Source organism: Lepidochelys kempii, chromosome 3, assembly GCF_965140285.1.
Source record: "Lepidochelys kempii isolate rLepKem1 chromosome 3, rLepKem1.hap1, whole genome shotgun sequence".
Classification (NCBI taxonomy): domain Eukaryota; kingdom Metazoa; phylum Chordata; order Testudines; family Cheloniidae; genus Lepidochelys; species Lepidochelys kempii.
The window spans coordinates 32231220-32246667 of record NC_136382.1 but is presented as its reverse complement, the minus strand read 5'-3'; the positions used below and the strand labels follow the sequence as shown (position 1 = coordinate 32246667).

At 43.6% G+C, this 15448-nt stretch overlaps 1 protein-coding gene across 2 annotated transcripts in view; it reads right to left on the bottom strand.

The window, feature by feature from the left end:
* YWHAQ (tyrosine 3-monooxygenase/tryptophan 5-monooxygenase activation protein theta) overlaps window positions 1–13297 on the bottom strand; it is a 50013-nt gene extending 36716 nt beyond the window's left edge. Inside the window, exons 1-2 of one of the 2 annotated variants that reach the window (XM_073336047.1) lie at window positions 13147–13297; window positions 11286–11664 (exon numbers count right to left, since the gene is read on the bottom strand). In XM_073336047.1, coding sequence (XP_073192148.1) covers window positions 11286–11579 — 294 coding nt within the window. In that variant the 5' untranslated portion in view covers window positions 11580–11664; window positions 13147–13297. The remainder of the gene's footprint in view (window positions 1–11285; window positions 11665–13146) is intronic. The other variant, XM_073336048.2, reaches the window with a different exon arrangement.
* Window positions 13298–15448: the final 2151 nt, after the last annotated feature.

Below are 15448 nucleotides of genomic sequence, written 5' to 3'. Positions count from 1 at the left end.
CTGAATCCATCATAATCTGGGCAAAATTATCTAGTGACAAAATCTGAAATGGAAAAAATAACCACAGAGGATTCTAGAGTCAGGGATTACAGGCAGACTTCAAAGAAGTCTCAAGCTCAACTATGGAGTGGTAACATTCATAAATCTCACAGTTTTATATAGCTTGTTGGATTAAATTTTATCCTTTTAACTTTTTAAATGTAGCCTTTCCAAAATCATGTACTTATACCAGAAATTTAACAAGAAATTTCCACAAGAATTAGAGAGGGTTTTTTTAGGGCTGTTGATTAATCGCAGTTAACTCATGCAATTAACTCAAAAAATTGTGATTAAAAAAATTAATCGCAGTTTTAATAGCACTGTTAAAAAGAATACCAGTTGAAATTTATTAAATATTTTGGATGTTTTCTACATTTTCAAATATATTGATATCAATTACAACACAAAATAAAAAATGTGAGCACTGTACACTTTGTATTACAAATATTTGCACTGTAAAAATGATAAATTAAATAGTATTTTTCAATTCACCTCACACAAGTACTGTTGTGCAATACGTATTGTGAAAATGCAACTTACAAATATAATTTGTTACACAACTGCACTCAAAAACAAAATGTAAAACTCTAGAGTCTACAAATCCACTCAGTCCTACTACTTGTTCAGCCAATTGCTAAGACAAACAAGTTTGTTTACATTTAAAGGAGATAATGCTGCCTGCTTCCTACTTACATTCCAGCCACCATTCCAGAGGACATGCTTCCACGCTGAGGACGCTCGTTAAAAAATGTGTTAATTACCTTTGTGACTGAACTCCTGGGGGGGGGGGGGGCGCGCGGCACCAGGGGGGAGACACTGTACATCTTCTGCTCTGTTTTACCTGCATTCTGCCCTATATTTCATGTTATAGCAGTCTTGGATGATGACCCAGCACTTTGTTCATTTTTAAGAACAATTTCACCGCAGATTTGACAAAATGCAAAGAAGGTACCAATGTGAGATTTCTAAAGACAGCTACACCACTTGACCCAAGGTTTAAGAATTTGAAGTGGCTTGCCAAATCTGAGAGGGACAAGTTGTGCTGCGTGCATTCAGAAGTCTTAAAAGAGCAACGCACTGGTATGGAAACTACAAACCCGAATCACCAAAAAAGAAAAATCAACCTTCTGCTGGTAGCATCTAACTCAGATGATGAAAATGAACATGTGTTGGTCTGCATTGCTTTGGATAGTTATCGAGCAGAACCTGTCATCAGTATGGACACACATGCTCTGGAATGATGGTTGAAGCATGAAGAGACATATTAATCTTTAGTGCATCTGGCACGTAAATATCTTGCGACACCAGCTACAGCAGAGCCATGTGAACACCTGTTCTCACTTGCAGGTGGCATTGTAAACAAGAAGCGGGCAACCTTCTCTAGATATTAATATAACAGACATCACGGAACTCAAATGTTCTGAAATTGGATCACACCAATAAGATGTCAATTAGGTCAGATTAAAAGAGAAAAAAAAATCGAATCTTGAGCAACACCAGAGTCAGTTCTTCCTGATTCAAATTTCAATGAATTCCATAAGAAATCAGGTGGATTAAAATCAATGACTTTTTAAAAAAGCGTCAAATGTTTTTAAATTGATATTAAATACAGGCGTTTTTTAAAAGTATTCTAAAGTTGTTAAATTTTTTTATTACAATTAAATTTGAAATTTAAAAAACTTATGTTGAGGACTAAGCTGATATCTATTAAAGTCATTTAAATTAAATACAAAAATAATTACTATTCAGAAGTACACAGTTCTTGCTGAGTTTTAAAAAAGTCACTGGCTAATCAACTGGAATCTGAATTTGCTGAAGTGCTAAACCAGCTTTTGACAGCAGTAGCCTCCTTCTGCAGATGGAGACTCCTTCTTAGTTACAGTCTACTCCTCTAGTTTAGTTCAATTACTAGCTCATACCAGTCAAGAAACCAACTGAGTTGAAAAAGCAGGAAAGCTTGTTTTCTTCTACCAATCAGAAGAACAGAGAGGATGAGATCTACTAGTTGTAAAGTCTTGAAGGACATAGCAATCAGATACAATCAATTCAATTAAATAACTACAGATAATACTGCCTGTGTTTACTAAAAAAAGGTTTATATGCAAAACACTGAATGCAAAAATTAAAAAGACTGTGTACCCAGGACACTAAAGGTAGTTCTATTAAATAAAAATGCTGTTTTTGTGCATTTCTAATTGACTATGAATTTCCATCCAAATAGAGCTTGACACAAATTGCAAGCCAAAAATTAATCTAGTTAAAAAGTTATTCTATATACCTTCTTAAATAAATGAGAATACATATAGTGTATACTCCTGGTTAGCAAAGAGATGCACCAAATGTAGTTGCAAATTGACATGAGAATCAGCCACTCTTTAATAAATTGTACAAGTGCAAAACACAAGTAAATAGATTTAAATCAAGGTTTCCTGCTTGCTGATTTAAAATCATGATTTAAATCAATCCACCCTGTAAGAAACCTGTATGTACAATTTGAAGTAGGAAAGATTTCTCAAGATGAAGTTTCATGATTCCTACTGTACACATGCATATACATATTAAAGGTGCATTGCCTATCCTTTCCACCCCATTCATACTACTTTCCAAAATAGTAACCTCTTACTGAAAGCAGAGAATAGGAATACTCTGCATTATATGCACACCATGATTCTTCCTCTACAGAATCACATTGTAGAATCTAAAATTTTGAATTATCATAATTGTTTCTACTCTTTATGGTTCCAATTGTGAACAAAGGGTAAACTCATGCAGTGGTTGCCTCAGATATGCCCCAGTTGTCTTTGAGGCAATTAACTCAAACTCAGTATCAACATTACCGATATAAACAATGAAATTAGTGGCAACAATCAGCTAATGTGATTATTCTTTCCAACCAAACTGATTTTGACATCATCCCAGCTGTCAATAGACCATACTGTCTTCTATTCAGCTGCCACACCCTATGGATTACATTTACAATTGTATGCATTTCAGTACAAAATTTTACAGTTCACTGAAGATCCAGGGGCAACATAAAACAAGGTTAATATCAAACATGAACACTGTTTGTTGAATTAGTGAAATGAGTAATATAAAAGCCTTACTTTATTTCTGAAGCCTTTGTAAGAGACAAGGGTCTCTCCAGCAGAATTCAGATAAAAAAATGCCAATTTGGGAGTTTTTTTTTTTTACTTCATCATAATCTAAGAGACTTAGGTTGAAAGCCTATTCTGTGTCTGTGATAACCATGTAACTGCTCCAGCAGATGTCTCAGAATCTGAGAGAGCAATCAATCATCTCAAGTTTTATTAAATAGTGCTAATTACCTTCTTTTGAAAATGTAAGTATATTCAAAAACCTCAGTGTTTTAATATACAAGATTGAGTTTATACAATAACCCTATTCTCATATCTGACTTTTGAAGTCTACTGTTACAAAAACCCACCCATGGAAAGAATGGAAAATATAGAGAAACAGGATTTAAAGAGCTAATCAGCACTGCAACCACCAGTTCAGTTTTGTATCCACAAGAAACATTCACATTAAAAAAAAAAAAAATCAAGTGAACACAAGTTCCAATGCCTATGTAAACTATACTTGGCAGAGGCTGCAAATAGGCTTCTTCGCACTCCTTATTACATTAGCCTTTGCTAATGATGTTTTGGGCAGCTTAGGGAAACGCAAGATGTCCTAATGCGCACAGTTTCTTTCAAATATTAAAGCTGTCATCTGATATTAACGTTCCATTATGTCTAAGCATTCTCTCATCAGGAGAAAGTGTAGTTCTATAGATCCAACCCTAAAGTTGGTAGCGTACGCCATTTTATTCAATGTGAAATAAAACTGCCCTAAAATAAAACAGCCACAGCGCATTTACGGTTAGCAACTCAAGTGAGGTTACCAATAGCCTTTCTAAATTAATAGATTCCAAGGCCAAAAGGGACTACACTGTGATCATCTAGTCTAGTGGTGGGCAACCTGTGGCCCGTCAGGGTAACCCGCTGGCGGGCCGCCAGACAGGTTGTTTACATTTGCATGGCCGCCCACATCTCCCAGCGGCTGCGGTTTACTGTTCCCGGCCAATGGTAGCTGCGGGAAGTGGCATGGGCCACAGGGACGTGCTGGCCGCCACTGCCTGTAGCTCCCATTGGCCAGGAACAGCGAATTGCGGCCACTGGGAGCAGTGGGGGGCCGTGCAAATGTAAACAACCTGTCTGGCAACCCGCCAGCGGATTATCCTGATGGGGCGTGTGCAGCCCGCGGGTTGCCCACCACTGATCTAATCTGCCCTCCTGTTTAACACAGGCTATATAATTTCCCCACAATGATTTCTTATGAACTAGAGTATCTTTTAGAAAATCATCCTATGTTGATTTTAAAAACTGCAAGTGATGAAGAATCTACCACGAACGTTCGTAAAATTGTTCCAATATTTAAATCACACTCACTGTTAAAAATGTATGCCTCATTTCCAGTTTGAATTTGTCTAGCTTCAATTTCCAGCCATTGGATCCTGTTAAAACTTTGCATACTAGATTGAAGAGAACAAGTTTGTTCCCCATATATGTACTTACAGAATCTGATCAAGTCACCCCTTAAACCGTCTCTTTAAGCTAAAAAGGAGCTCTCTCTAAATCACATACAGCATGTTTTCCCTAATCCTTTTGTCACTCTCATGGCTCTCCTCAGAGCCCTCTCCAGTTTAACAACATCCTTCTTGAATCATTTTACTGATCAAATGACTGATTTCTGATACTTTTTAAAAAACTAGTAGCCACCATGTTAGCCTGGTAAGAAAGTCTGATCAGCCATCACACAACAAGCTTTGAGAGGTGGGATGACAGTATTTTATGCTGTTTCCTGATTAAGTACCTGACCCGCATGATTGACTCAAAGCAGCTACAATTTGAGGGATTTTTTTTTTTAAAATAGAAAAGGCATGAAACAAGGAACATCAGCATCTCGAAAGTTAGCCATTCTTAAATTTTAAGATTTAGTTTCAGAACTGTCCGCACATTACCGTACCAATTTATTTTCAGTTTAAAAATCTCTTCCCTTTGTTGTATTAAAAGCCCCAACGAACCAGTGACATAGAAACTGATATACAAAGTTATCTAACACAGAAAGTACACAAATTAAACATGAAATAATGAACTTTGAGAAACATTTGCAATCTGATATGTCCCTTGAAGGGTGAAGTACTAAGAACCTTGAAGTTGGTACACGGTATCACAGAAGCCTGCCATATTGTGAAAAATCTCCATTCCCTTCTCTCCACACAAAAGGCAGCAAAGCTAGGAATCAAGACTGGTATCAGTAGCATACAACAGGTTTCAGAGTAACAGCCGTGTTAGTCTGTATTCGCAAAAAGAAAAGGAGTACTTGTGGCACCTTAGAGACTAACCAATTTATTTTGAGCATGAGCTTTCGTGAGCTACAGCTCACTTCATCGGATGCATACCGTGGAAACTGCAGCAGACTTTATATACACACAGAGATCATAAAACAATACCTCCTCCCACCCCACAGTCCTGCTGGTAATAGCTTATCTAAAAAGAAAAGGAGTACTTGTGGCACCTTAGAGACTAACCAATTGGTTAGTCTCTAAGGTGCCACAAGTACTCCTTTTCTTTTTGCGAATACAGACTAACACGGCTGTTCCTCTGAAGCTTATCTAAAGTGATCATCAAGTTGGGCCATTTCCAGCACAAATCCAGGTTTTCTCACCCTCCACCCCCCCACACACAAACTCACTCTCCTGCTGGTAATAGCCCATCCAAAGTGACAACTCTCTACACAATGTGCATGATAATCAAGGTGGGCCATTTCCTGTACAAATCAAAAGGTTCTCAGCCACCACTGTACTGTTTACACTCTGCTACACCACACTTTAATTGCTTCTCAAAGGAAGGGTGCACCACAGCTTTTGATAGTATGATGCATTTGGAACTATTCCATCTTTTAAAAACCTGAAAGCTGTAGCCATTAAGATGCACTGGATGATTGCGAATGCAGCAATGTTAATATGCTCAAGCTTTGAGCATGCCAGGCAAGTTTAACACTACATTTAACCACACTCATAAAAGTAGAAGTTATGGATTGTTTACTTTATCTTTCTAAAATTCTTTATTCATCAGTTATATAGAATCAGTTATTTATAATCAGTTATATAGAAATCAAATTCCATGCCACCAAGTGTGGGGAATTGTGAGATCTTCAAAAGCACAGTGACTTGGGACTTGTGCTCCTAAATCACTTACGCACTTTTGAAAATTCCACAGTTTTAGTCATTCAATAGTATCCAGTAGAACAATCAAGGAATTAAACCAGCTTTACTGAAAGTTTCTCAGCATATGGGCAACAAATGACATTCAAACTGCAAGTTTTCTGCCAAAGCCATACCGTAACCGTGCTATGCTTTTGTTTCAATGACCATTCTCTTGCCTGAAGGATTAAATCCCCCGTCACCTGTGAAACTTCATCAAGATTATCTTAAGTTCCATCTTCTGCTTTTGGGACACAATTAGCACCAATAACATCTTATCACACAGTTGTGACCAACTGTGTCCACTGATGAGAGCTGTATGTGAATGGCTTGCAAGAGAGCAGGTAACTTAAAATCAAATTAAGAATTTAAAACGGCCTGCAGTACAAGTATTTCAGTGGAGATAAGAATAGTAAATTTTTTTTTTAAATTATTATTATTATTATTAAACCGGGAGAGCTGGAGCACTCTTTAGGGAAAAAAGGAATGTCAGGCTCAATGTTACAGCATTTTTGTTATTTAACGACAGTAGAACCTCACAGTTATGAACACCTCAGGAATGGAGGTTGTTTGTCACTCTGAACAAAATGTTGTTGTTGTTTTCAGATGTCTACTACTGAACAATGACTAAATACAGCTTTGAAACTTTACTATGCAGAAGAAAAATGCTGCTTTTAACCATCTTAATTTAAATGAAATAAGCAGAGAAACAGTTTGCTTACCATGTCAAATCTTTTTTAAACTTTCCCTTTTTTTTTTTTAAAGTAGTTTATGGCTAACATACAGTAACTCCTTGCTTAAGGTTGTAGTTATGTTCCTGAAAAATGTGACTTTAAGCGAAAAGATGTTAAGCGAATTCAATTTCCCCATAAGAATTAATGTAAACGGGGGGGGGGGGGGGGGGGGGTTAGGTTCCAAGGAATTTTTTTTCACCAGACAAAAAGACTAATATATATACATACACACACACAATAAGTTTTAAACAAACAATACTGGTACACAGAAATGATGACTGTGAAGCTTGGTTGAAGTGGTGAAGTCAGAAGGTGGGATATTTCCCAGGTGATGCCTTACTGCTAAATGATGAACTAGCAATTGGCTGAATCCTCAAGGGTTAACTCATTGTTAATGTAGCCTCACACTCTACAAGGCAGCACGAATGGAGGGAGGGGAGACAGCATGGCAAACAGAGAAAGAGAGAGAGATGTGCATTGCTCCTTTAAGTACAAAGAAAAGGAGTACTTGTGGCACCTTAGAGACTAACCAATTTATTTGAGCATGAGCTTTCGTGAGCTACAGCTCACTTCATCATTTAAGTACACTGACTCCACTCTTAAGTACACTGCCTTTTTAAGCTAATCAGCAAGCTGAGACACAGCTGCTGCCAGGAAGCTCCCTCTGTCCTGAGCCCTGTCATGTATTGCCCCCCCCCCCGCTCCATGGAAGATGGGGTAAGTGGGGTGCAGGAGCAGGGGGACATCTTGATATTAGCCCCACCCTTTTCATCTCCCCCACACCCCCCAGCAAGCAGGAGGCTCTGGAGAGCAGCTCCAAGGCAGAGGGTAGGAGCAGCACATGGCAGTGGGAGAAGGGACAGCTAAACTGCTGGCAATTGATAACCTCCTGGGGCAGCTGCCGCATGGGGAACTTAGGGGAATGGGGAGCTGACAGGGGGGCTGCCGGTCCACCCTGGTTCTAAGTCCCCACCAGCTAGCTGCAATGGGCTGCTCTTCCTGCAAGCAGTGGACAAAGCAGGCAGCTGCCAAACGACATTATAAGGGAGCATTGCACAACTTTAAATGAGCATCTTCCCTAATTGATCAGCAACATAACAAAGTTAACCAGGACAACTTTAAGTGAAGAGTTACTGTAGTATGGTGTTGTATTTGCCCCCCCTTTTTTTTGGGGGGGGAACACATTGCTGCTGTCTGGCTGCATACTTCCAATTCCAAATGATGTGTGCAGTTTGACTGGTCACTTCATAACTCTGGTATTCATAACTCTGAAGTTCTACTTAGCAGTATTTCACATGCTGCAGATTTATATATGCAGATTACTAGAACAGCATATATAAATTTGTGAAAGCTGAGCTGTATAGACAGTGACAAAATATTTTATTAGTAACATAACTGAGTAATAGCAGCCACTTTCTGCACCCAAAATATCCACCCTTTTTAGATTGCAACAGTTTAGTGACTGACAAGGATCCCTTCCATATTGTTTGCAAACAGTTATTGCATTTACCATAGCCTAGACTACAGAGTAGTTTTGTACTAAAGTGATAACCTTTGAGAGGTAGCTTACCAGAGTCGGAACTTAATATTCCTGGAAACCAGGAATAACTTCAAGTTACTTTGAAATTTGATTAAAAGGTATGATGTGCTGAAGGGGGCTCACTAGAGCACTTTTTGTTCCTTCTCTAATTCATATACAATCACTGGGAAATTTGTTCTTTATAGTGGCAGTTTCAATCTTTCAGTTGCTGACTCATGGAACAGAGTAGTGGCAGAATGAAGGTAACGAAAAAGAAAATGGGATAAAACTGAAGATGGTGCTGGGAGGGAAAGCAGCAGTATCATAGCTAGCAGTGAAAACTGATAATAAACCCCCTTCTGCCCCCCTCCCTCCCGCCCCCCACTACAGGAAGATGTGCATCTTTGTTTCTGCTGATGCCAGGGAACAGGAAAAGCATGTGGCTTTGTAGGTTTCTGTCTTCACTACTTCCTGCTGACTTTAGGGGCAAATGAAAACAGCAAGTTGCCAGTGAAGCCCCAGATGAGAGTAGAGGGAGCATGTTCAGTGAAACTAGGATAAGTTTACTGGGATACGCATATATATCATCTTTGTGAACATTACACATTTGCACTAGTGCCACTACACCAGTTACTGACCAACTGACTAAACTAGGGTAACTTCAGCATAGACAAGACCCAAAAGGGCTCAATGCTCACATCTCATTCAGTTCCAGAGCCACTAGACCAGTGCATCTCAAGCTATCTGATGTGGGGGACTGGAATTTTTTTTTTCCAATGTGCATGCAGACTGGCAGCCGATGGCTCACGGACCACCACTTTGAGTAGCACTGCACTAGACCACTTAGAGAAGCATCTATTAAGATGAAGTAACAAACAGGATGAGACGGTTAATCACAAAACCTCTTGAGAATTCAATTTGACAAGGGGGTAAAAGTCTCAAAGTCTGGAGGGCTGGTTGGGTGTATGAATTCCAACACACTGGTGGCTAGAGTGATCACAGAAGAGGAGAGATGATTTGAGGGAGCCCCATTGTAAAATAATAGCACACCAGTAAGTCTAATTAGAATTCTGCCACAGGAAACAAGAATCAGTCTAAACCTGTGGTTTATGAGTCATACTATTTTTTTAAAAAAATGAAGCTTTAGCAAGTTTTAACCGTGCCTGAAACAGTAGACTTTTTTAAAGAAAGTAAATACCCTTTAAGCGTATTAAGGAAAAAGTAGTAATTGTTTTGACTGATTTACCAAGTAGCTTCAAATAAATCTTTATAAAAGAAAACTGTATAAAAGAAAACTGCTTAGAATTGTTAGACCATATTTTTAATTCAGAAAAAAAATTCTAGGTGACAGCAAACATTGGAATGTGTAAGTATTTCCACAAAACCCAGGAAAATGTTCTCCCTTGTCAGATAAGCTAGAATTCTTGGCTTGATTTTGCTTCTAAATGACTACTGAAAGAGAAAGCAATAAACACAAGTCTCCTAATCCAAGTGAGTACAAGTTTACCTCCTGGTTAAACTAGAAATACTAGTTTATTTGTAAGAACTTGCTATCACCTCTTCTTGTCCTAAGATGCCTGAAATATTAGATACCACTTGAAACGTTATTTTATCATTACATTGGTAATAAAGTATTCAAGATTTGCTACATGTTTCTAACTGCATTAGACATCTATCTAGCTTTCTGCAGCCAGAACTTTCACTGATCACGTGGAATAGGGTGCTACACCTTCTGCACTGCTGATACAGATTCAGCCCCCACTGTAATGCAGCATATTTGCACCACTGCGAACATCTAGAAGACTAGGGCACTGGCTTAAAAAAAAAAGCAGCATTTCTGTACTCTTGTATTCATCTACAGCACCTCTTACAAGCTTAAATCTTTGTAGTTTTGCATTATTCCACAATGGCTGCATCTCTACCATGCAAGGCAGTCTGAAGAGTACATCTGCAAGTGCAGGAAGCCTAATTTTCTACAGATTTAATATTTACACCTTCACTGAAAAAGGCTTTATATTTTATATGAATAAAAAGTATATTTTATATTAAGACCACTTCTAAAACTATTCAACTTCTTACAAGTCTCCTCTTGATCTGAGGTAACACAGAAGTTTGTGACCAACACCCAACTGAGGACACCGAAGCAGATAATTCAGATATCACTCAGGTTTCAGAGTAGCAGCCGAGTTAGTCTGTATTTGCAAAAAGAAAAGGAGTACTTGTGGCACCTTACAGACTAACAAATTTATTTGAGCATAAGCTTTCGTGAGCTACAGCTTCATCCAATGAAGTGAGTCTCTAAGTTAGTCTCTAAGGTGCCACAAGTCCTCCTTTTCTTTTTGCGAATACAGACTAACACGGCTGTTACTCTAAAAGGAAGAAAGAAGCTTTCTTGTTTTCCCTTCCAACCCAGTTACTGCAGACAGATAAGCATACTTGCATAATGGTATAGATGGACTTGAGCTCAAATCCTCTGATAACCCCATAACTACAAGACAGTGCTGCATATTGATCTTGCCCTCGTCCTTCTTTCCCACACTTCACCATGACACTCCTGCATCCTTCAGTCGAGTAGTGCAATGGCTTACCCCACACCCCAGCATAGTGTCACACACAGATCTCTCACACCCAAACCTATGATCTCACTCCCAAGCACAGACGTATGTATAGATATCTTGTGCATCACTTCCAGAGAGTTGTGAGATGTATCCCCAGTTCCCCAACTCACCAGCACAGTGGTACAGATGGACCTGAGCTCAGACTCCACCTTCTCCCGATAGTCCTTGACAAGCTGCATCTTCTTGTCGTTGGTGTCTGTTTTCTGCTCAATGCTAGAGATGACCCTCCAGGCAGAGCGCCGCCCCCCCACCACGTTCTTGTAGGCCACAGAGAGAAGGTTGCGCTCCTCGTTGGATAACTCAGCACCCTGTTCGGTTACGGCCTTCATGCAGGTGGCCATATCATCATAGCGCTCAGCCTGCTCAGCCAGCTTGGCTTTCTGGATCATCTCGGTCTTCTCCATGGTGGCTGGCAGTGGGGAAAGCGCAGCAAGGCAGAAAGAGAGGCTGTGGCTGTCACACTGTCAAGAGGAAAAGGCACCTCAAAACCTGCCAGGGAGGAAACAGATTAGCCATGTCTCTGGGAGCCAAGAGCTGCAAGACACCACACTCTGCCCCTCCCCAAAACTCAGAAGACACCAAACCAACCATCTCCCCAGGAACCAAGAATCACAGGCCAAAAGGGGTCTCCTCCATACACCACCCCAAGAGCTATCCTGGAATGAAGAACCCTAGGCCTATACAACCAGCCCATTTCACAGGGAACTGGTTACAGGAGTGGGGAAGTGCACCCATCTCCAGGGCCTCTAAGGAAGGTTAATAACCCAGACCACCAGGGCAGGAGAAAACATAACCCAATCTCTCCCCACAGGGGACCAATCTATAAACCAGATGGTGGAAAGAGGCACTCCAGACACCTCAGCATGGCTTTTGGCTCCACCTCCACTTTCCTCCCTCTCACCCCTGTGTGCACTAGCAGGGCTTGCAGCCTGTGGTTAGTCAAGAAATTAGAGGCAGGGAGGGAAAGAAACAGACGGCTGGAAGCCATTAACCCAACGGGGCCATCCCCAGGAACCTTGCCCAAACCCTTCCCTCTAGGCGTGGGGGTCAGAGTGGTTTGCCTTGAAGGTGGGAGCCATGGGGAGGGGCAGTAAAAGAACCACCAGCCCCAGGGCAGACACAGGAGGACGAACAAGCCCAGAGGACACGGGGAGGAGAAGGCGGTTACCTAGTGCGTGCCTGGGGACTCAACAGCCCCGAAAAGAGAGAATCCGAGGATAAGGGTAGCGATCCGTGCTCCCACAGGCCAAGCAGGAGCATTGGGAGGGGAGCCCGTCGCGGGCGGATGGGGCAGACACGGGGGGGAGGGGTGCCCCTGAGATGAGAAAACAGAATAAGGGAACCTTTGTCCCTGGGCGAAGGAGGGGGCGCGGGACGAGGCCGGGAGACCACGGGCAGCCTTTCCCTAGAGCAAAGAAAGGGGATGAGGCGCCGGAACAGCGGCAAGCGGATCCGCGTCCCCAGCGCGAGGCAAGGGAAGCGGGGAGCTTCACGTCCCGTGCGGGGAAGCCCCGATCCGAGTCTCCCCGGTGGGGGGGGGGGGCACCGACACTCTGTCCCTCGGGAGAGGGCGGGGACGGGGGAGTCCCATCCCCCAGGGGGCGCGGCGAGCAGGACTCGCTCAGGCAGGGTGGGTGGGGTCTGCAGGCTCAGGCCGAAGCGGGCGGGGGAGCGGCAACTCCGTCCACGCCTTAGGCCCGGCCCGGCGGTCTCCCGGGTAGGACGGGGCTCGGCAGCTCTTTCCGGGGCAGGGCGCGACCCCTGCCCGGGTAGGCGGGAAGAGCTGCCACCCAGGGGGACCCGGGCGAAGGGGAAAGCGTGGTGTCCCCGCGGTCCCGCCGGGCGTGAAATGGCGGCGGCGCTGGCGGGATCTCCCGCGCCCCGACGCGGCTGGGGACTCCGCGCCGCTCTCACAAAATGGAGGACGCGGCGACCCCTCTCATCGCCGTGGCCGACCTCGGCCCCGCTCACCTGGGTCCGCTCCGCTAGGCCGGGCCGGCTGGCGCCGCTGGATCGGGTGCGCTCCGCTCGGGGTTGAGGCGAGGAGAAAGAGCCGCTCCCGTCTCAAGCGAGAGCCAGCGCTAAAGGGCGTTGGCACAGGCAACCCTACCCGCTGCCAGACCCGCGCTCACACGGCCAATCCGAACTCCTGCTCCAAACCGGGGCCCACCCACCGCGTGCGATTAGCCAATCCAGACGTAGCGCGCCGCCGCGGGGGCGGGCACAGACAGGGCGCAAGCTCGGTTGGCCCGTGGGCTGCGGCTGGGGCCACGGGGTTTCCTCCAATTAGATCCAGGGTGAGCTAACGTCACTGTCACCATGGTGATGCTGCTACAACCCCCCCCCCCCCCACGCCTTGCCTTGGGACTGGGAGCCAAGTCTGGGCGCGGCACGAGACAGCGCGGAGGCGCGGCTGGGGCGGCTCGTGCTGCTGCGGCTGGGAGGGGGAGAGGGAGACTCGGAGGCCGGAGAGCGGGTGGGAACGTGGGGATGGGTGTTGCACTGGGGAGCGTGCACCCATAGAGGAGAACTGGGTGGTTGCTGAGGGGGGAGGGTGCACTGATAGAGGGGAACTGGGGGTGGGTGCTACATGGGGAAGCGTGCACGGATTGAAGAGAGCTGGGGGGTAGATGCTGAGGGGGAAGCACGCACGGATTTAAGGGAGCTGGGGGGGAAGCATGCACGGATAGAGGGGGAGCTGGGGTGGGTGCTGAGGGGGAAGCATGCACGGATAGAGGGGGAGCGGGGGTGGGTGGTGTGGGGGTAGAAGTGATGGAATGTGCTGAGAACTGGAGGGTAGGGAGGTGGATGTGAAGGCTAGTTAAGTGTCAGTGCTGTTGGAAGTTTAGAGTGCTGTGGAAGTAGGTACTGGGGTTCAGAATGCTACTGAGGATATGGCAATGGGTACTGAAGGGCCAGTGAGCAGCTGGAGGTGGGTTCTGGGGTAGACAGGAGTTGTTGTAGGCATTGGTGGCTTCTGGGATGCATGGGGTGGTGGATGTTATTGCTAGACAATAGGGTCTACCCTACAGGTAAGTGTGAGGGAAATGGGTGGGTGATGCTAGACAGATTTGGTGGGGATGTTGTGCTTGGGGAAATAATAGGTGGCTGGTGGGAGGTGTGCAGAATGAGTGTGTGCTGCTGGTTGGTAGATGGGGGTTGGAATGTGTTTGGGAGATGGGTGGGAGATGTGAGGGAATGAAAGGAGCTTTAAAAATTCAAAAATTATTCTATCCTCCACCTCAACAATAGTCTGTTTCTGACCTGGGTTTTGATGATGATCAGCAGGAGAAGTGACTGAGCAAGGTTTTTAGGCTTTTTTTTTTTCTCTTGTGGATTTGGTGGGGATAGTTGATGAGGGGGTATTTCAAGAAGGGTGTAGACTTGAGTGGTTAAGTTTATCTTTTTTCTTAGGTGGAAGTGAAAGATCCATAGGACAAATAAAAAATAGTGGATTGAGTTTTCCTTGATTTTTAGGCCTTGTCACCAATCTTTGACCTCTCATGGGGCGGGAGCATGGGGTTGATGATGCAGACAAGAACTCCTCTCTTGCCAACAGTTAGATACTCATAATGGTGTCCTTTTGGAGGGGTTGGTCTGGGGTAGGAGGGGCCAGGGAGAAAAAAGGTAGGAAAAGGGTCGGGATAAATTCCTCCCCGTTTTCTTAATCTAATTATGGCATTTTGAAGATGTTTGGTAATCTTTAATGTAAAGGAAAGAGCTGCAGAAAAAGGGAAGGAGGTATGGATTTTTTTCTCTCTGCTGACTGGAGATAGGGGATTAATAGAAATTGGTTTTGCAGCCAGCCCTAGAGATCCTTATTCTGACAACCAGCTTTGGCATCCATGTCCCTTCAGGGTGTCCAAGAAAGTGGAACAACTGAGCTATGCACTTTGGATACAAAGGCTTGGAATGAGGGGTTTGGTTGTAAAACTTATGGTTCTTTGATCCCTGTGGTAATGGGTTGGGGAGACAAGGCAGGAAAAAATCCTAGTTTAAACAAGAAATTGTTTAGTTTCTATTCCATTGGTTTCATCTAGAGGTTGGGGGTATCAGTGGACAAATATTCCAATCTTATGCTCATACATGCTGTTATATATAAAGATTGGTGGTTAAAAAACTGTCATCTGTCCATGGTTTAATTAAAGATGACCCCTGCCCCACCAGTCTTGCATGCATTTCTTAAATGCTGATTGAATGATTCTGCTGGACAAGTTTTGGCATAGTTGATTCGAGACAAGCATTGGGTACAGCATGAGCCTAAGAGGAAGTG